The sequence below is a fragment of the Sander lucioperca genome, chromosome 13 (genome assembly GCF_008315115.2).
Source record: "Sander lucioperca isolate FBNREF2018 chromosome 13, SLUC_FBN_1.2, whole genome shotgun sequence".
NCBI lineage: Eukaryota > Metazoa > Chordata > Actinopteri > Perciformes > Percidae > Sander > Sander lucioperca.
Window position 1 is genome coordinate 21,904,896 of NC_050185.1, and position 23,528 is coordinate 21,928,423.

The window sequence follows — 23,528 nt, forward strand, 5'->3', positions numbered from 1 at the left end:
ATGTGCTATTTACTTCTTCTTCTTCTTCTTCTTCTTCTTCTGTGACCCCATCAAAATGGATGTTAATGTATATATAATTTATGATGCATTCTTTCTTCAGTATAAAGTATAATTGTTTTGAGCAGCACAAATACAATTCCATTCACTAGCATTTTATTGGATTTGAAGAAAAAAAACCAGAGCGAGCAAAACGGAAACTATATGTTTGTTTAAACATGTTTTGTGGGTTATTTTGGGTGAACTGGCCGCAGCACAAGCTTCGTTCCAGCATGGACATAATCTTAAATCTTCTTTTCGACAGTAAGTAAAATTAATTTAGTACAGCAGGGTGTCCTTACTTCACAAGAATACAAGACCAAGACAGTCAAAGTAACACACAGCTCAGGCATCATGACTCATTTCTCAGCCCATTTAGATTGCCACCCCAGCAGGACTCTTTCCGAACAGCCTGAACAGTGGTGGAAACACACATTCAAACCACCACCATCATCATCTGTCTCTCAGGCCTCTGCGACCACATGGCTTTCTTCAATAAGCTCTGGCACAAGGAGGGAACTGCAGTGAGGTGAAGGCAGGGTGAAAGAGAGAGATGAAGAGGAGATATAAAAAGAAGAAATAGTGGATGAGTGGAGTGGGAATTAGGCTTGGAGAGAGAGATGGCAGAATGGTACATGGAGGTCAGGGACGATGAAGTGGTTAAAAGATAGAGAATGAAAAGAAGGAGGAGAAAATGGAGGCGAGAAGTTTCCCCTGCAGCTGGTTCATGTATTCAAAGATTCTGTTTAGGTCTGAGGATATAAAGCCAAGCAAAGCAGACATGACACACTCCAATATGGGCCTTGTGTGTCTGTCCAGGTCCTCTGACATTAGACTGAACTTGGACAGTGTACGTGTGTGTGGCGGGGGTGGCCGCCATGTTTCCTCCCCAGCGTGAAGACAGTGCCACATGATCACTGATGCCAGGAACTAACAGAAATGAGCGAGGGTGTTTCACCTCACAGTTGAGCGCTGACAGGCCTGCATCAGTCAGGAGGTCTGATGGAAAATGGAAAGCTGTGATCCATTGGTGACCTAAGACCACTTTTATTTCCTTGTTTCCTTGTCCTGCTCTTGCTTTCTGTATTTTCTCTTTGGTTCTTTCATTCTTTCTCACCAATTAATTTGCTTCCTTTATTCTCTGATCTTTCCTAAAACCATAAATCCACCAAGAACAGAGAAGCATGCCATTATTGTTGATGTACCCCATGTTCCATTTCTGCATCAATTTTCTTCTATGATGGTATATACTGTATATGGGGGATACATTAATGAATCTGGATAGATTACTGTAGAACACACAATGAATGAAGATGCCTCCAGGGCATGAGGGCTCACTGAATGGTTTGATAAGTATTAAATTATGTGAATCATTTTCTATGGCCTTTATAGTCATCAGATCTCAACAACACAAACTAATTGTCATTAGTTATGCAGGTATATGGTCATAATCTAAAGTATTGGACAAATGAAATGAAATCTGACCTGATGGTGACGCTAACTGAAAATTCAGAGGATCACCAAAGTTACCTCAATTCCCAAATGTCTATGCCAAATTTCAATGCAATCCATTCAATCGTTGTCAAAATATTTAACTCAAAACCACAAATGTCAACCTCATGGTGGCACTAGACCAGAGGGAAAGGTCAGGGGATCACCAAAGTCAGTCAGAATCATTGTCTGGAAATGATGTACAGTATGTCTGTACAAAATCTGGTGATAATCCATGCAAGGACTGTTGAGATATCTGAGTCAGGACTATTGTGGTGGACAGCATTCTGACCCTGCCACTGCTAGAGCCATGCCACTGGCATAGATAAAACTAGCTCAACTATTTACAACAAATGTTATGTTTTGGAATCAAAATAAAAGATCAATAGCTTATAAAATTATACAGAAAGAAATAACGTCATCTGTAAGAGTACTGTACTGTCCTTATTGTAAGTTCCCCAGAATGTAATGCAGCTACAACATGTGTTTTGATTAAGTGTATGACATAAAACTGGATTCAGGTAGCTCAGACAGATTTTCCTGGGGTTACTCAAAGATATGTTTGGAACTATTACAACAATGTGCAGTAAAAGTAGACAACGCAGTTAATCACAACACAAATGAATTCTGCTAAGTACCGATTAATGCCATCTAAAAAATATCTGAGCATTTAAAGGTTGAATTTTCCTTTAAAAACAGTATTCTTTGAGGAAAAAACAACTACAGCTGCCGACCTAAATTTTCATTAAGCCTCTTTATTTCTTACTCAGCTTTCACGAGCTTCCTGGGGCACCTTACCAGAAACCCCCCGATGCAGAGCACTCTTCAACATGCTCCATAATAGGATTTATGAAAAATGGGGGTTATGAAAGTAATAAATGCGGAGACATTACAAAGAAACATTCTTGTGTTACACAACCTCAAGCTCAGATGCATCCAGTGTACTGTAATTTTGGTTCACAGCAGACGTGTAGACTCATATATTTGTCCATCAGCAGCAACACAAAATTACAGGTCTCCTGTTTCTCCCTCTATGACTCTGTTTGGAGTATTTTATGGCGTAGTCTTTTAATGAGGGCTGAGAACTTGTGTCCTCTAAAATATTATTTTCTCATGAGTCAGCGTGAGTTCTTAAGGTCCCTCCCAATTTTTTTATTTTTTATTAAATAATCCTCAATTATTCCTGTAGCCCACAACTGAAGAGTGTCTCCAATAAACAAAAAATCCCATATTTCAAATCCTTTTAAGTAAAAAACAGGATCAATCATCTTTTATATATAAACATGACCTCCCCATTGTCTGGATAATTAATAACATAGGGTTTGGACCCTATTCACCAACCAGAGAACAGACTACCATTTGATTTCTGAGAGAACTTTTTCCAGCTTTTGTTGAAGACTGCCCAACAGTTGCTTTGTATTGTCTATATATATGCCTTTTTTATTTATGCATTTCACTATTTGTATTTTATTAGGGGGATTAAACAGTAGCAGCCAAAAATGTGACCTTGAGCTTATGTGCATGGCTTCATTTTGTTTGTCTGCTCAATCATAGTGACCGTTGCTGCTTATTAACAACTCCCTGTGCAGCATTTTTCCTGGAAAAAAAGGAAACCAAATGTAAGGCTTTTAATCACCTGCCTATAGATTGAAAATAATTGGAAAAATGGGTATGAGACTTTACCCATACCTAGCCTTGATTTCCATTTTTCCATTTATGTGACAAGGAAGGGTGTGTGTTTTTTCATAATGTCAAGCAGGAATTTTCAAAGATTAACTTGTGGTGACGCATGTCCTCCATCTCAGGGAGAGAAACTCAACTCTGAGCTTCACTGTTGTGTTGTCTGTGTAATTGAATTTCCAGCAATGAACCAAGCAGAAAATGTTGGCTGTGAAACCGACTTCGAGGCAGAGAAGAACCCATGTGCATTTCTCACTTGGTCTCTCTGATTCACTGCTCCTCTACTTGGCTTCAACTTCCCTCTCTCTGCCTTGGTCTCTGTCTTTCTCTCTGTCAACTATGGTTATCTTTGTCTTTTTCTCATATTCTCCAACTTCTTTTAGCCTCCCCCTTTATATAACATTTTTATTTGTCTGTTGTCTTGTCTTTTTGACCAAATAATCCTAAACCTTCATAACTATCTTTAAATGATCTTTTGTCTTCAGCTTGAACCCCTGTTGTTCTGTCTTCCCTGCCCTTTACCAGCAGTTCATTTTTGCTCTTGAGCCAAAGGTGCATGCCTTACCCTCCTCCTGTCCAGCAGCAGGGCAGTTCAGACTGCAATTATTTAAGCAATATAATGTGGAAAGGTCACATACCGGCAGCTTGCTTTGTTCTGCCTCTGCTGTGTTGCTATCTTGTCAGTTAAAATAGATAACTAAAGGGGTTAATGAACAGCTAGACTATGCCTGGTGGTTTACTTGTGGTTATGATTAGGAGGAATCAATTTCAACTATATAAAAGGTAGTTGTGGGAAACATCTATAGTGAGATCATGGTAGAGTCAGTTTTAGATTGCTTTACATTTTGTCTACCTACATTTTACCTTCATGTCTTTACAAAATGGTTTTCTTGGATTAAAACATCAAGAATGTTTACTCGACCTTATGCAAATAGGGACACTATGTTAATCACCAACATCGTTTTAACCTCTTCAACGCCTTTACATCAGTTGAAATTATGCCACCATCCAAGAGTTTCCCAAAACACTAAATATGTCGACCTAAAACTACATGGAAAATGTGTGGAAAATGATGCATAAGAAGCATTTTCCACTTGGATGTAGCTATATAAAATGGCATCTTAGGTTTGAATATCAGTCAGTATAAATGTGATAGAACATGCAGGTAAAGAATTCATGTGAAGCAAAACATCAACTAATGGAACCACATATTCATCAGTCTAAAGCGCTCCTGCTTGTCGTCACACTAACTTTCATTCTCTAAGGTGTTCAACAACTTTGACTACTTAAAAGGACATTTAATCTGAATTTGGGTACATTAGGGTGCAAGTGTTTAAGTGTGAAAGTGTCCTTACTTGTGCTCCTTCCAGCTGCAGAGGAGCTGCCCCGGTCTTTGCGTTGAATACTACTTCATGAATCCTTAAATAAATTTACTATCCCTTTGTGGACAAACCACTTAAGGCTCAGCTGCCCAGCTTGATATATGGATGGATGGCTTTTACTCCAGGCTGTGGGGAAATGGAGGGCTGTTGCATGCAAGAGTGCATACTATAAAACACAAACAGCGCGAAGAGAGAGAGAAAAAAGTGCTTCTCTGTCTGAATTTGGAGTTCCTGCGTGTGTGAATCTTTGCTTATCTGACGACTCTGATTACTCAAGAGAGTGATTCTTATTTCCACTGCATCTGCAAGTCAACTTCATGCTCCAAACCATTACAGAAGAGAGACTGTGTTGCGTGCTGCCCTAAAAGGAGAAAGCTGAAGCCCCAGTTGGCAGTTGTCACTTGTAACTGAGGCTGAAACCACACAGTGTTCTTCATCTTAGAGGACGGGATTCAAAGGTTGCCAGATTCGCTCTGCACTTTCCAGTACTCTGGCAACCCTAAGTAACCATCTAATAGAAATGTGGGAAGCGACTGACATTCTCTCTCTCTCTCTCTCTCTCTCTCTCTCTCTCTCTCTCCTGAAGGCCAAATCATATTTCCTCACATACTAAATGATGCTGAGGAGTAGGAACTGATTTTTCACCTCGTGAACTGATAAATTGCACAGTATTAACCTGTGAAGTCCATTTCAAAAGGTCACTGTCTGACTCACTGTATGTACAAGCCTCATTGACTTTGACAGCGCACTATAGGAACAGAGAGTCGATCATTTCAACTGTCGTAAACCTGTCATCTGTCCGTATGACTTGACTGTGCCAAGCTGAACAGACCCACCAGAAATAGGAACAATATGTGTTCCTGGACAAGAGGCAGTAAATGACCTTAGTCATAAAAAAATATGTCAATTCTTTCAACTCAATTCACGTAATAAGCCTAAAAGAACATAAGCAGCCTCTGCTGATTGTCACAGCAGTGACGACTGATTAGCAAGTGACTAATGTTTGCAACATTTCCTGATATTCAATTATTCTAAAGGTCATTATTCCCATCAGTCATCCTCTGTGGAGAATGGACAGAATAGACAGTTTGTCACATATTCTGAAGCAACAGGCACTCATAAATTATAAGTCTGAAACCAATTATAGTGAACATACAGTAAACTTTATTAGTAAATGAAATAAATCATGCATGGTAGCTGCTAGTATATCTGAAATACACAATTGTTCAGAGAATTTGGACTTTTTGTGTCTGTGAGTGAGTCCCGCCTCAGTTCCAAAACTTTCCATATGATCATTATAAAAATTGTCTGCATGATTTATTTTCTGATCTGCCAAAATCTAAAACACACTGTAGGGCCGGTGTTTAATCACATGACCAATGCTATTAGTTTTTCCAGTAAAGACAGGTCTTGTGTTCCAATACCTGCTGATGTCGAGTGTGAGCTGCTGAGTGCAGGTTTTGATCCTGTTCTGAGCCTCCATGTGTGTCATGAGCTCTGTGCTGTCGCCATTTATAGCCAAGATGGTGTCGCCTGGACACAGGTCACCTTGGGCCGCCTTGCTGCCTGGTGTTACCTGTAGAAAACACACACACACACACACACACACACACACACACACACACACGAAAAGAAAAGAAAGAGCTGTTATAAGTGGTGTCACTGTCACTGAGGAAAAAAGAAAGAAAGAAATAAAGAAAGAAAAAGAGTATTAGCCTGGGAGTGTCAACACGGAGGCCAAATTCAACAAAAGCAGCTCTCTTTTGATTTAAGTAATATTGCCTTGGGCAGCACTCTAGGTTTACATTTTCAAAAGCCAGCAACAACGACACTGGGAGGCCACTCAGAGTTTTGGAGGTGGTGAAATATTCGGGAAGAACTGGAACACTTTTACACGCCAGGCCTTTTGAAATTCAGTAAAAAACTAACAATGTGCAATTTTATGATCACTAAGTAATTGCATCAGACTCAAGCCTCGGTGGATAATTTCTATTGCAGAAGTATGCTACTTTGTACAGAGTTTGCATATGAACCTTAAACCTAAACAGCGGTCTCTGTGTAATGTTAGATTCATTTGCAAACATCAGCTCAATATGTTGTTGTAGCTTTTTCTGATTTGTCACTTGGACCGTTTTTGATCTTGTAAAACACATGTCCACCTCGCTTTCATTTTGAAAATTATCTTTGAGCTGCTGGACAGTGAGCAGGTTCCTCTACACACCGGCCTGTGGACATTTTAGCCCCACAGGGAGGCAGAGGAAGGGGGAGGTGGGAGTCCCAATGGTTATGTTTCACCTTCACATACTAAGTAACATATGATAACAATTTTCCATTCTCAAACACACACACACACACACACACACACACACACACACACACACACACACACACACACACACACACACACACACACACACACACACACACACACACACACACACACACACACACACACACACACACACACACACTGGTCGTATGGTTTTGGCTGACATAAATAGGAAGAAACTACCAATCAAATCCTCCATCATCAAACCAAGACATCCACAGCAAAACAGTTACTATCATATGGCAGCAAGCTGCAGAGGAAAAATACTAGCATGAAAAGAAAAATGTAATGAAATGCGAACAATTGTCATCATGTCTCTGGTCTTTTGTGTGCTCCATGTGCTGTCAGGCTATGACATGTATGAGTATTAGTTTGACTGTAATTTTCCAATCATTAAATGTAAGAAGAGTTTCGGCAGCTGGATGCAATTGCTATAGTCACGCTGTTTTTGAAGGAATTTTCAGCAATAATCTGTGACATTTTCATATTGTTTAACTAAAAGTTGGATTTGCTAGTCTCTGTTAAATACTGAAAAAGCACAATAGTGACTCGATATTCATTTACTGTTCTAAACACGTAGCCTTGAGTGAGGTTTATAAATCTAGCAGCAGCAACAGCTGCTGGAAAACAGCAGCTGGTTGAGAGTGAAAAGACAGGAGAAGCACCAACTAGAGCTGCAACAATTATTTTCATTATGTATTATTGTGCTGAGTATTTTCTCGATTAATCATTTTGTCTATAAAATGGTGAAAAATGTCCATAACAATTTCCCAGAGCCAAAATTGACGTCTTCTGACTGCTTGTTTGTTTTTTCTGACCAACAGTCCAACACCCAAAGACATTACATTTTCAATTAGCCTACATAAAACAAAGAAAAGCATAAAATGTTTGACATTTTGACTTTAAAAAATTACCTAAACGTTCATTTGATTGTTATAGTTGCAGATTAATTTTCTGTTAATCAACAGATTATTATTATTCACATAGCCTATTGTTCCATCTATAACAAACATATACACCATACATAGGGCTGAACGATTAATTGCATTTGCGATAATATCGCGATATGTTAAAACGCGATTTCCTAATCGCAAAGGCTGCGATTTGGTCACATGACTCGCGAGAGCAAATCAGTCTGCACTCCGCAGAGAAAGCATCAACTTAGCATGCTAACGCTACACTGTACCTTGAGCTGATTTCTGTCATTCAAACAACTCTGAGTTGTAGTTTAAAACTTTTACAGCCATTTTAATAAAATGAAGGGTTTTATTCTGGTTCGAGTCCATACGTGCAGTTAATGGATACAGGCACACAGAACTGAAGGCTCGGTTGGCAACTAGCTCTGATTAGCGGTTAGCTCCGGTTAGCGGTTAGCTCCGTTATAAAGATATGGAGTGGAGGAGCTGCCACTGAGAGGGGTAACAACCAGACTCTGATAAATGACGTTCGGGGAGCTTTCACAGCAGCGTGGCCGCGGTGTTTCAACGGTTTTATTAGTACAGTTAATCCCACGGCAAGAACACCAGCAACTAGCTAACGCAACGATAGCCTCTCTGAGCAAGTGCACACGGCAGCACGCAACTTCACGAGGGGGAGGGGCTGTAGGCAGCTCCTCTCTGTGCACTGTAAAAAAAAATACACTGTTGTGTGTGTGTGTGTGTATATACTATATTTTTACTTTTTTAACTGTCTAGTGTGTAATTTTGTGTTGTCCATACTATAAAATGATTTATTGTTTGTCTTTGTTGAATAATACAGAAGACAAAGAGCGTAAAAAATAATCGAATCGAAATCGCAATATTTGGGAAAAAAATCGCAATTAGATTATTTTCAAAAATCGTTCAGCCCTAACCATACACAAGTAAATAAATGAATGAGAAAAAAATGAAAATGATCAGCCTTTATCACAAATCTGACCCGGTTAGTTGTTTAGATTCAAGCACTTTGTAACATGCCTGAGAGCTAAAAGGCTAAAACGACTACCTATATCCATAAATACACAGGGAACAGAAGATTTAGGATGATTTTCCTGTTAATGAAACCCCTTGCATGCCAAGTGTTTGTGATTAATCTTTGTCCTGTCATCCAAGTTTTTAAATGAATACAGGTCTCTCTTTGAGCTCCCACTGCCTGACCCGACAACATCTTGTAAAGCCTAATAACTTGACATCTGCACATTAAGATGTATTGTTTTTTTTGGAAGGGTGAAACCTTTAACCAACAGATATTAGTAATCTATTCCAAATTAAATGAAGATATGATTGTCTGGAATAATGAACAGAACCCAGGTACAGAGAGAGGATCTGCTTGTGTCAGAGACACAGCCTCGCTAACTGGGAAGAGCGTTTTAAGAGCAAAGGCACACAAGTTCACGCTCCATGAAGCACTAATAGCTGAGTCGTGTGGTTCAGATGTGGAATTCCTAATTTACAGCCTCTGACCCCAATGTCCCTGACTCAGTTCCGGTAAACTGAGAGGTCAGGGGCATTGTGGGAAATGTGTGTGTGTGTGTGTGTGTGTGTGTGTGTGTGTGTGTGTGTGTGTGTGTGTGTGTGTGTGTGTGTGTGTGTGTGTGTGTGTGCGTGCACGCGTGCGTGCGTGCGTGCGTGCATGCATGCGTATCAGGGACGCAAACTCACTTTATTCATGTGGAAACCTGACATAAACTACACAACTAAGCAGTTATAATCTAAGGTTAGTTAAATATTGAGTCTTTGAAAGAGGCAACATCATGAATAAAGTTTTTTTGAAGGGTGGGAAGTGTAACTATTTCTTATCTGTCTGTGCATTTGTTGACAGTCACTAAGTGGAGGTTATAGTTCACCCATACCATTCAGCACAACCTAACTGAGAATGCATTTGTTTGTGTGTGTGTGTGTGTGTGTGTGTGTGTGTGTGTGTGTGTGTGTGTGTGTGTGTGTGTGTCTTGGGTTTGTGCCTGGGCTGTGTCATAGTGGACCGAAGTCCGTGCACCCCCCCAAACACACACATAGAAAGAGTTATGGTTATATCACCTTGGGGTCAGGCCATGAATAGCAGTGCATGAATCACACACACACACACACACACACACACACACACACACACACACACACACACACAGAGTTTGCAAGGAAATGTAAGGAGGGAAACAAGTTGGTAAAAACATGGCTTAATCATCTGCTATATTTACACTGCTGATGTAATGTAATGGCTTAATTCTACAGAGCTTTACAGATGAATGTCATTTTCTAATTTGTGTTTTTAGTCTATGGGATGGGCATGTCGCTTTGAAGACCATACAAACTTCTTTTTTTTTTTATCCTTAACGTTTGATTTTTGTCTTCTCACTCACATGAAACCACTGGTAGTAACTGCATCCGAGTGATCTATCTCTACTGGCTTCATGTTGTTTGCCAAAATAAGAATAAAACAAAAAAATGAGAAATAACGGTCATCTGAAATCAAACGTGTGTGTGACTGCAGACAAAAAGGAGTCTGCCAAGACAGAGAATGGATCCAAAGTTGTTGTAAATTATGCAAAAGTGGTTTCTAGGCCACTATGGAAGGGAATAAAAAAGACGATAAACTCGATAAAATTATCAAATTGTGCTAGTAATAACTTAAAACCATATGGTATGAATTCAATTCCATTTTCACCCAATAAACCTATTTTCATTTGTTAAAAAAACAGCAACAAAAATTGATGTTTTTGTTACTTTGACTAAATGAGAGTTCAAATTATATAAATGAATCTTGCTGCAAACAGAAAAATCAATCACTTAAATGTACCCAATAGCGATAAGGTCATGTAAGATGTGACCACGATGGTTTTGATAGTGATAGAGCAGAAAGCAGCTTTACTGGTTGTTGGGCAATCTAAACACTGTTTCCATAGGGGGCCGCTCCACAAACAGTGACATAGTTAATTGCTAACAGATAGAGCGGTTAGCAAAATGACAGACTCATGTCACACTGTGTCATCATGTGGTACGCTGAGGCCTGATGAATATGTGCTGGAGTGTGGTTTCACTGTGGGCATGGTGGGTTTTTCTGTGCATTTGAGCGTGAATCATAGACAGCAAAAACAAAATGTATGTGAATGTTTGTGTAAGTGTACTGTATGTAATAAAGTTGCATTGACACTTCCACTTCAGGGCAAAGTATTCTGTTATGTCATCGTTGTTTGTGTCTGATATCTAAGCCATAAAATTAAGTGACTTTCTTTTTGATTTTTGTTCCTGAAAAATCTACCCTCTTGAGGTTTTTTCCTTTAACAGTGGTATACAGCATATATTTAATGCAGGATGGCTATCTAATACTCCCAGCTTCTGGTCTGCATAGATATCTCTGTATAAGAGTAACTTTAATATTAGATTAGAAGAAACTGTTGTAGTTGTAGAATAAGGCAGCATTAATTTAATTCACGATAATTTCATCCTGCCTATCTCTCCTGGATGTAGACACACACGCATACAGCATCCTCCATAAGTATATTACATAGGTTTTTTTATACCTTTGTTTTGAGAACTTTTAAACAACTATATCTGACTCACATCAAATTATAGCTATTTAGTGACAAATGCCTTTCTGCTAAAGGATCACTAGCACACCTTCTCTGGTTCTGCCCTACACTACATAATTACTGGACAGAGATCTTCAGGAGGCTCTCTAAAGCCTATTCCAGAGACCTTCTGCCTGATCATACGCTTGCTATCTTTGGTTTCTCTACAGAAACATTTGAGTTGTCACGTGATTTACAAGCCGCTCTGCACCTAGCAATGCTGGTTGCCAGGAAGCTCATTCTCCTGTCTTGGAAGTCTACCCATCCACCCTGTTTTAAAAAATGCCATAAGGAAATGGTGCATTTTATACAGATGGAAAGGCTGCGCCTGTTAATATGAAGAACAAACTCTTCTTGAGAATTTGGGGCCCTTTTTTGGCTCAGTGCCAAATTAATCCATCCCCATAGAAACCAGTACTTGTCTGTATAGATGAGTAAGAGATGTGTATATACTTTCTACCTATACACTAGTCTACCTCACTCATGATATGTTAAATATTATCACATATTGTCTGAGAGACTAATGTTACTTTGTAAACTGGCAGCCGTAAAGTATTGTATTGTATGGTGGTGACATGTTCTGTTTTGTTTGTGTTGTAAAATTGAAATCTGAAAAATAAATATTGTAAAAAAAAGAAATACAGCCGAAACAACAGTTATGACATCTAACCATCAAACCACCAAATCAACACTTGGGTTGGTTATTTATAAGCTTTATGCAGGAAGAACTTGTCACTTATAAATGTTTTTCCTCATGTGTGAAATCCCACAGAGAAGCTTTGTGCTGGGTGGGAGCAGTGAGTCGCATGTCTTAGCAACACAGAGAATAATAGCTGGCAACGTGTCAAAAGCCTTTGTTTGCTTGTTGGACCTGCGATATCCATAACCATGGATATGACCTTGGTGACGCTCTGGAAAGCCATTACATAGCTAGGGGTGTGAGGTTCTGACTGGTGTGTGATTATCACACTGAAACAAAGAGACTGAACTTGCCAAGACTAATAGGAAATACTGCAGCTTTTGATTAAATATGTGGGGGTTAATGAGAACACAAGGAAATTGGAGAGTTACTTGAACTGAATTACAGTCTGTAATGCATGTGTATGTCTAGAATGAGCATGATATTTCTCATCAATATTACTCATCAAAAAGTGTGTAGCGATCCCTTTCTGATTTGTAATCCGATTAGTAATAATTCTGGCTGTTTCTTGCATGTGGGATCAAGAGTTTCCTGTATGTCCTTCTCATCATGGCATGCTTCAATATGTTAGGCATGATCGTAAGAGCGTCCCCAGAATCCCGTTTTAGATAGTTCCCAGTCCCTGCATCAAACACATCGAAACAAACGCGCGTGTCAACAAGTTGACAAAGATGACATTAAGCTTACAAGGAAAAGCACATCATTCAAAACTCACTTCATACCGTGAGAGAAGATATAGAGTCAAACTGCAAGGTGCTTAATTAAGTGTAATAAATACACAAAGAATAAGAACTTGCTGTTTTCAACATGATCTTCATAATGAGGCAAGTTCATCTGTAAAACTGTAATTTCTATTAGAGCTGGGCGATATGGAAAAAATCAAGTATCACGATATTTTTGACCCAATACATCGATGTTGATATTGCGGCGATATTGTAGGGTTGACTATTGGTGCTTTCAAAAAATATTAACACAATGAGAGTTTAGATAAATAATCACCAATAATGTGGACACAATGACTAAGTAAGTAAAGGCATATAATAAAACAGCTAGTAAGTGGTAAGTTCAGAAAACTACAACACTTTACTGTAATGCACCCTTTAAACCAGGAAAAGACGATATCACGATATTATGATATCCAAAATTGAAAACGATATCACGCCTCATATATAGTAGGGCTGTCAACGAATATTCTAAATTCGAATATATTTTCGAATAGTTTTTAAAAAACGAATTTCGAAGGTGAAAATTAATATTCAAATTTAAAAAAAAAATGTGGAAAAAAACGCTCGCGGTAGCAGAGGCTGTCTGGCTGTCTGCTTTGCGAGTGGGCGCACTAGCGCGCCTGAGGGTTCAGGGACAGGTCACAGGAGTCGCACTGTCTGGCACAGCGTCACTGCTGAAAGTTGATTTGTCTTGCATGGAAGATGGCAGAAAGTGCAGAGCCCAACTCGACCGCATCAGAGAAAGCAATTTTAACCCCCCAAAATCTAAAAAGCCATGTCTGGAAGTACTTTGGATTTGGTCGGTAGGAGGTAGGGCTGGGCGAAAAATCGATTTTATCGATTAACTCGAATGTGTAGTTAACGTCGATTTGTTAAAATGAAAATCGATTTTCTCCTTAACATCCGCCAACGCTCCCCTCTGGGCTCCCATAGCTCCGAACGGGCTCAGCCCTCGCCCCGCGCGTTTGCCATAGAGATACACAAACAGCATGGCAGCGACAGGGACTAATATTAATTCTTTTCTTAACTAGTAGTTTCATTACTTACTTATCCGTAATCTCCGCCGAAATGACCGGCAGCTCGCGGTGCTCTGTCCCCGGCTGAGAGTCACCTATTCTCGGATAACTGAACCACCAGCTACCGCTGACCTAAAGGACCACCATGCGGGGCACCAGAGGCGGTGTTGAGGAACTCTTTTGCGGCTCAACACATCTACTAAATGCCGCTGATACGACCGAGCTGTGACGGAGGTCTGTAGCGGCTTAAACAACTAGCAATCGCCGCTCTGTAGCACGGAGCTCCTCTTCGACGTTTGTTTCTACCGCTAGTTACTACGAAGGCGCTTGCTACAGGTATGCTACATTCAAGAGACCATGGGATGTTAATGTACGTTACTCAGCAACAGGTGGAAATAGGGGCAAGGTTGCGCAATAACGTTAAAATGATTTGAACTTTTAGCGAGGAACGAGAAGTGAATTACCTGTATGTGTGAAAACAGCTTTATCTCACGCATCCGTTTGTTTGTTGAATATATAGCACCCCCCCATCCATAAAAAGGGAAAACACTCAAACCAATTTATATTTCCACAAAATTGGCATGAATAATCATAATGGTATACATGCCCCATGTGTGTGCGTGTGTGTGAGTCAAAACAAAATAAAGTTAAAACTTGTTTTGAACAATTTCTTTGTCATCTGCAGATTGATTTTAAGTAGGGGGAGAAAAAAATCGATTTAAATCTTAAATCGGATTTTTTTGGAAAAAATCGGGGATTTTATTTTTAGGTCATATCGCCCAGCCCTAGTAGGAGGTAAAATAGTTGAGCCGCGAGATAAAGTTGTATGCAAGCTTTGTAAAATACAGTTAGCATACCATTCGACCACTAGCAACATGAGGTCACATCTCGAAAATGTGCACCCAAATGAGCACGGCATAATGTGTGGAACTCCAGCTAAACAGTCACGTCTTGACACGTATTTTGCACCGCCTGCCACAAGCTCTTTGTCTGCAACATGACAAGGGGCCATAACAGAGAAATTAATTTCGTTCATTTGTAAGGACATGAGACCAATCAGTGTCATGGATGGGGCAGGCTTCAGGGAGTTCTGTCAAGCAATGGAACCGAGGTACCGTATCCTTATGCTACGACTGAATAGATATGCATGAATAAAGGTTAAATGCACTGCTTCCACTGGTTTGATAATTTACCGTTTCATGTCAAGGAAAAGCTCCATGTTTACCACAGCACAGCTCGCTCAGAGTGTTCAATGTCGGTTCTATATAGGCTACTGTGAAACTTCAATTAATGTTAATAATATTTGTTTCAATCACTGAATGAAGCCTGCTATATTTGGGACAATAGTCGCAACCTTAAATTGCTTGCACAAAACTCTTGATCAGCACTCAAAATGTGTTTATTGTTGTTCATTTTAAACCGTTATGCGCACAATCGCACATTTCGCAGAGAGCGTGAGGGCGAGAGAGAGAAAGTCCTCGAATGAGCGAGCGAGCGTGAGGTCTGTTAGTCTAGTTATGTCTCTTTGTATTAATTTGTCCTGTTATTGACGTAATGCGCGTCATTGACAAAATGCGCCTCATTGACAAAATGCGCATGCGCAACCAGATGTTCGAATAGTTAGAATATTATGTGTTTTTTTAGAGGGAATATTCAAACGTCATTTTTGAGCAATTTTGACAGCCCTAATATATAGATGTCAATATAATATTGATATATTGCCCAGCCCTAATTTCTATACTTAATACTTAGCATAGGGCTAGGCGATATGGAGAAAATCATATATCACGATATTTTTTTACCAAATACCTCGATATCGATACCGCAACGACATTTTAGTGTTGACTATTGGTGCTTTCACAAAATATTTACACAATGAGTTTTTTGATAGATAATCATCAGTAATGTGGATATAATGTCTAAGTGGGTAAAGGCAAATAATAGAACAGTTACAACAGTCTGGTAAGTTCAGAAAATGACATAACTTTACTGTAATGCAGCCTTTAAAACCAGGAAAAGACAACACATATGCCATATTATATTACGATATCCAAAATCTAAGACCATATCTAGTCTCATATCATGATATTGATATAATATCAATATATTGCCCAGCTCTAACTTAGCACTGCCCACATTAATCACAGAGACTCAGTTTCATACATCAGATAACCAGATGAGCAGGAAAAGCTCAGCAACAACCCAAGGACAGGCACTGTTCTCCTGCCCATACCGTTTCAGGAATTCTACAGCTTCACTGACAACAGGAAATTCCTCGAGAGTACCATCTGTTATCTTTTGCTCAGTTTGTTGTGGAGATGCAGCTCATAGCATCTATAATTCTAGCCTGGAGAAAAGAGCAGCCTAAAGATGACTATTATAACCAGCAGTATCAGAGAAACAACCCATGTGGCTTTAGATCACATGTCCTGTCTCTGGTATGTGGGGGAGTTGGACAGACTGAGAGATTAAACGGTATAAAGGACACTGAGTTCACTGGATGTAAAACTGCTGATGTAATCTAAGTTATATTTTGTCTTAATTCCTGCCCTGTGACTCCAATGCCCTTGTAAAATCAGCTTAACAAACATGAAATGATATGACTTGATATGAGAAATGTTTTTTTCTCCTTACTATCAAATTCCAGGAAGTTCCATAACCAGGCGAAAATGTTATGATCAAATATAATAAACTATATATAATATATAATTAATATACTATATCTAAATTACAATTTTAAGAATGTGCCCTGTGCAAAACAACCATCTAAATGCACTAACAGTAGTTAGCACAGACAATTCTCCATCATGCATGGACAGACAAAACAGACCACACAGCAGCATGCTCTGTATAAAGGTGTCGGAAGGGAAGCTGGACAGTGCTCGGGTCATTATTTACACAACACTCAGTTGTGAATTCCCCTCCAGAAGACCACTGTTTGCCAGGTGGCAGGACTGACAAGCGTCCTGCGTCACCTTCTGCCTAGACGTCGGTTTGACACAGATTTACAAAAGGGCTTATACCACAGCTGCCATATTCAACATATCCTCTCTAAATGCTTCAGCAGTTACATCAGTGATTTTATTATGTTTTGGTTTCGCTGCCACTCGTTCTTTCTCATGCACACAAAGCCATTTAACAACCTACCACTGCACGCATACACACACACACACACACACACACACACACACACACACAAACGGCAAACAAATGTTTCCATTTTGAGTCAAGTAGACACGTCATTAACTGGCTAGAGTCTTAATGGGCTGGCAGGGGACTAATGAGCTTATCCTGGTACATTATCACCTTAAGGGAAAAACGCAGCTGCTGCCATCAGAACTTGTTTTCTGGTATTTACAACTTTCACTGTCTCCAAGTGCAGGTGTTTCATGGCGTTCACTTTTATAAGTGCAGAAGGACGTGGAGGAAGAAGGGAGGATATCTGTCAATTGTGAAAAGTAGAAGTATGATTGGAATTATTATGTAAAATACTATAAAACTTAAAAAACAACTATGAGGTCTAGCATGTCTAGCTTGTCTTAAACCTGATTTTCTCTAGTTATACAGAGCCCACAGACAATGTTAAGACCTTCAGAGAGTTCTGGCTTGTATGAGTTTTACATGATACTAAAAGGCCCCCAAAGAGACATTTTGGATACTGTACGACATAAACTATCCTTCTCTGAAACACTCTCACAAACACACTCTCTCCCTCCATGTATCTCTTTCTGCGTCACCATTCAACACATTGTAATTGCCGTCTTGGGCATGCACTGTACGGCAAGAATGTTGCAAGCATGTGATAAATAGCAAGTTTACTAGATTCTCCAGTATATCAGCAGCAATGAATCACACTGGCTTCAAACTCAGAATGCGACCACATCCCATGAGGTGAGTCAAGAGGATTCCTTTCCCGCCATTTTTGTTTTTTTTAATCACTTCTCCCTGAATTTAATTGTGATTTATGCACTTGTGTACACCAACATATTAGACACCAGGATAAAACAATTATTGAGTTCTGCCAATAAAACGCATTTTGTGTTGTCAGCTGATGTATTAGAGCATATGATGTCAATTGGACACTGAACTGCTCTGTAATGACTGGTAGAAAGCAAGTCTTCAGGAGGTAGTGTAATGCTGGATCTTGCTGCCAAAACACTGTGTGTATTTATGCCTCTACAATTACATATTTTGATAAATATGCTTGCATCTCACCAGCTGCTTACTTCTCTAATTTTATAGCCAAGATTTAGGACTAAGCCGAAACTCCCCTATTTACTCTTCCAAGCAGCTATTCCATGTCAGCGTTGGTTTTTATTGCCATCTACGTTATGCAACTGCCTGTAAAGTGTAACCTGTAATAATTTTCATTAGGGATGTAACGATACACCAAACCCACGATTCGGTTCATATCACGATTTTTGACCCATGATTCGATACAAACGTTGATTCTTTTTTTTTATACTCAGTAAACGTAATACAACTTTTTTTCTGCCACATGGCATCATTTTGTCATTGATTACATGCCATTTTGCAACACAGTAATACAATAGACACCTTATTTATTGATACTGATTGATTTCAATATCAATCGATCCAACACCAAAGATTCTTTACCTTAAAATAATGTTTCCAAAATCGTTTCAGTGGTTCATTAACTTGTAACAGGGTGAACGGCACTTCTGCATTCGCTTTGCGGCTCTCTATCTGCTATAACCGCACTATGCAAGTTTGCCAGATTTGGTAGCGGATCTGTAGTTCGAATGAGACATAAGAATAACGGTAATGGTAACGGTAATGGACAATTCCACTTCCAACCTGTAGGGGGACCGAAGAGGAAAAGTGCTTTGGTATTACTTTAAAGGAACACGCCGACTTATCTGGACTTTAGCTTATTCACAGTAACCCCCAGAGTTAGACAAGTCAATACATACCCTTCTCATCTCCGTGCGTGTTGTAACTCTGTCTGACGCCCCCAGCGCTAGCTAAGCCTAGCACAGATCCTGGAGGTAACCGGTTCCAACTAGCCTACTGCTCCGAATAAGTGACAAAACAACGGCAACATGTTCCTATTTACATGTTGTGATTTGTATAGTCACAGGGTGTACAAATAACAAGGTCATATGAGACACAGCCGTCTTCTAACCGTATACAAACTGGGAACTATATTCTCAGAAAGGCAAAGCGCTGCTACTTCTGCTACTACTTGGGCGGAGTGATTTGCTAGCAGCACCTGAAGCCCTGTGGTGATGAGCAGAGAGTTTGCCTGGAGTTCACTCAGAGTTGGAGTAATAGAGTCAACAATTACTAGATAGTAAAAGCATAGTGACCTTGTTATTTGTACACCCTGTGACTATACAAATCACAACATGTAAACAGGAACATTAAACGTTATTTTGTCACTTATTCGGAGCAGTAGGCTAGTTGGAACCGGTTACCTCCAGGATCTGTGCTAGGCTTAGCTAGCGCTGGGGGCGTCATACAGAGTTACAACACACACAGAGATGAGAAGGGTATGTATCGACTTGTCTAACTCTGGGGGTTACGGTGAATAAGCTAAAGTCCCAATAAGTCGGCGTGTTCCTTTAAGGTTAGCCTACTATAAAGGTGCTGGTTGACAAGTAGCTAATGCTAATGCTTGGTCTATAACGTTAGCTAATTCTTGGTGGGTAACATAAGATTACGACATTGTTCAACAAGCTCAGTTATTTTTAGTATGTTTTTTTTAACCACGGTTAACAACTCTGGGCTAACCCACAAATTCATCAGTAATGTTAACTGTATAGATAGACGACTAATCTAATGGTAATTTAGCCAGCTAGCCCACCCCTGTCTGTCTGCCTGCCTTACTCTCCCGGTGCTGCAAGGCTTCAGTGGGGATGAGAGCTGACAACAGCCCCGGCCCGGGGACACATCCACAGTAGAGCTTAGATCGGCCCAAAAAATCAAGCCCGAACCTGCCCGAGCCCAAGCACGTTGCGTCCGAGCCCGGCCCGGCCCGACACATTAACTGTAATTATGAGCCCGAGCCCGATTTAAACCCGACAATTTTTTAATACGTGGGCCGTTATAACTGACGTTCTCAACTACAATTCAGAGTTGTTTGAACTACAGAAATCTGTTTAGAATAATACAACAAGGACGAAGCATGTAAACGGCGCTGTTTGTTTAGAATGGAACGGATCACAAGTGGATCCGAATGAAGAAACGTTAAAAAAAAAAGAAACAATGATGAACAACATATTGTTGTCACTACCCACTTCCATACCTCCGACTTTCCTCCACACTTGCTCAAAGGTAATTCTCCTGTTTTTCTTTACATCTTCAAGCTCCCGGTGTGATGCGTGCGAGAGGAGGAGACTCCGCGCATGACACGTGCTGCATTTTGTAACTGCAGCCTAACTTTTGTACACATTTGTTAGTTTTATATAGCCTATATATATATATTTATAATATTTCTGATTATGGCATAGCTATCTCCCCACCCAAATAGGATAATAAGGTAATGGATAAAAAAAAAAAAAAAATTGCTTGATCAAGGGTCCGGCCCGGGCCCAGCCCGGCCCGAGGATGCAGCAGAAAATAACGGGCCGAGCCCAACCCGAGCTCCGGTCGGGCTCGGGTCGGGCTCGGGCTTGGGTCGGGCTCGGGCTTGGGCTGAGAATCTAAACTCTAATCCACAGTCAGCCCCCAGCCAGCTTGCAGCCAACCACTATCATTACAGCAATCCAAACCCGGTCAGCACTTAACTCCGGTGCTAAGGACGCTAACGGCAGTTTACTGAACCATTGGGCAACAGACCCAGGCACCCGAGTCAGAACAGCGGCCATTCGTAACGTTACACCTCCATTAGCGTTACCGGTGTTCGTGCCGAAAATCTCCTCCCTGCCCTGTGTTGCCATTTAGGTTTCATATCGCATATCGTTACAGCCCTAATTTTCACTGATGCAATCATCACTGGAGACTGTCTTCCCCCTAAAAAAAAAAGGCTCCCATAAGCCGTTTGTTCAAGCAGTAATTGTGACTCATATTTACGTTTATAGTGGTGGCGCCCTCTAGTGGCCTTCTGTAGGAGTTCATGTCGCATTTGAAAATAAAAGTAAACAGCAAGTTTTTTTAACTTTATGGAAAAAACGAACTATGTCATGTTCTGTGTCACTTGCGTAACAGCAAGTTAATTAACGTAACAGATGACTTTAACCCAAACTACAATGTTTTTTCTAGACTCAACTAAGTAGTTTTGGTGCCTAAACATGAGCAAGTAGTTTTTGTGCCTTAACCTAACCACACTGCGGCAGTTTCACAACGTTAACAAAGTTTTAAAACCTTGACCTTTACATTCTCTGCCACCATTAGGGGCGCTAATTTTATAGAATGCGCCTGTGGGTCATATTAGAGGGTAGGAATAAAGGACCTATATCGTTGGCTTGGAGGACTTGTTGCATCATTAAGTTACGCAATCTTCACAATGCAAAGACTTCCTTGTGCATGTCATGGTTCCCACATTGGCAGTCATGCAAGTATGCACAGACTGAAAAGGGCAAAATTCAGAAATTGTTAAATCACTAATATTGAAACCCAAATGATTAAAGAAATTAGGAAGGTATGCAGCACAAACCCCGAGCTGCCCTAAAGCTGCAGCACTAAGCAACATTTGGACTTTAAATTCAGCATGAAACACAAATGCTGCAATACCTGGTAGTGTAGATTTTTCCTTATTTCCAAATTAATTCTGATCTTGGGCATGGTCTCTGTTGAAAACTCTACTCCGTGCACATAGAGACAAACGCAAACATGAAGATCGAGCACGAAGTGAGAACTCTATTTATCCACAGACATTTTTCAAATTGCAAAATTCAGTTACCCTTAACTGTGATTTGGAGAAGCAAAGGTGCCAAGCAAGCATGTGACTCTTTAATGTTGAAACCAAAAACCTACAGACATGCAACTGTCAAGCCTTTTAACTTTGCACACACTGAGTCAAAGTATGCCTCGCCATTGCATCACGAATCATTTTAAGGATATAGTGGTAGGTTTAAGAGAGCACTTCAGGTGACCTCCAGGGATTCGTCTGCTTCTCTCAAAGTTGTTAATTGTATGCTGTAAATCTAAAAATTACACCTCTAGTTTGAAGTGCTATAGGGCACTGTAGTTAAACGGTCGGTTTGGGGTTGGTGATACAGCTGAGCACAACACCTGGAATCCCTCTGCAGCACCAATGAGCTCTGATGAAAAACAAATGTCAGCACCCGTCCCCCCCTCCCTCATACTGCAAGCCCTGCAGCAGGACCAGGCTGTGTTTACCCTGGCCGCCCGGGATGAACTAGTGGCTACTGCCAGATGCACTGCCAGCACAATGACTCTTGACCCATATTCTGAAGGTCAGGAAAGTTCATGAATACTACTAACACTACTTTTACTTCTAGCTACTACTTCCACCAATTTATAATGATTAATTAAACAGCATGCAATAATACAGTAATCATGATCATAATGCCATTTTCTGCATCTTTAAATAAAAAAAAGTCTGATTACCACCTGAGGTCACTTACTGACACATTGTCAAACTTTGGAAAAATAACATTAAATGGCTATTGGGTATCATTGATTTGATTGATACTATGATGAATAACTTAAGAAAATGGCACCATATTGTGTTTTTTTCTGGCGTCTATTGACGCTGATAGTCATTTAGGCTAGTTTATAGATAATAATTTATGGTCGGGCAATTGCAATGACTCACTAACTTTAGCTGCCAGGAATTAGACGGCAGCGTCTGTCAGCTTTTAGAGACAAGCTTCTGTTAAAGCACTTAGCGTTGGGGCTACTGCTAAAAGGGATAATAGACCTTGGCGACCTGTTATTTAATATTAAGGCAGCTAATTGCTCAAACTTTCCCTACATCTCTTGCGCCGACGAATTACTGTCATTCAGTATAATGGTTGTAATCAGGATGATAAAACGCTTTCTAATGTAGAAACTCTTGCCAAGCTCCACTTTGCGCACGGCTCAATGAATGGATACACACCGTGGATGATAGCCTACACACCGAAGCAACAGAGAGCAAAGTTTCTACCTACCCTGGAGATGGTTAACGGTGTGCTGAAATCTCGTCCACCCACCAGTCGAAAACCCCAAGGAGAGGGTCCCTTTAGTGTCACGGTCTGGGTCATGTTTGGCAATATAGACTGCGAGAGGGAAGCAGACAGATGACAGGCAGATAGAGAGGGGAAATATCCGCGGTCCCTCGATATACGGGTAACAAAAAGGCAACGTGAAGTAACAAGAGTCCTCTGCCTGGCTGCTAGGCAACGCTGTCCCGTCTGTGAAAACTTTTCCCTTCTCTTGATTCAAGTTTAAATAACGAAGCCGCCTCTGACGTGGTTGACGTGTTGTCCCGCCCGCCTTCACCCGGTGATACAGAGTGGGAGGGGACGGAGCACAGAGCACTGGGGGGAACACAGCCGACAGTGTGCTGTGACATCAACATCAACTGTGAGTCACAAAAAGTAGCTCGTTGTTCAACACTGCAGTCTGCAGGTAATAATGGAGGCAACTAGATTCACCAAATATTCTATTATCAGATGATTAGATGGGTGGTGTATGTATTTCTGTGGTTCCTAGTT

At 40.4% G+C, this 23,528-nt stretch overlaps 1 protein-coding gene across 1 annotated transcript in view; it reads right to left on the reverse strand.

The window, feature by feature from the left end:
• pdlim4 (PDZ and LIM domain 4) overlaps positions 1 to 23,257 on the reverse strand; it is a 49,687-nt gene extending 26,430 nt beyond the window's left edge. The window contains exons 1-2 of the mRNA XM_031303559.2: positions 22,983 to 23,257; positions 6,014 to 6,165 (exon numbers count right to left, since the gene is read on the reverse strand). Coding sequence (XP_031159419.1) covers positions 6,014 to 6,165; positions 22,983 to 23,075 — 245 coding nt within the window. The 5' untranslated portion in view covers positions 23,076 to 23,257. The remainder of the gene's footprint in view (positions 1 to 6,013; positions 6,166 to 22,982) is intronic.
• Between the last annotated feature and the right edge of the window lie 271 nt (positions 23,258 to 23,528).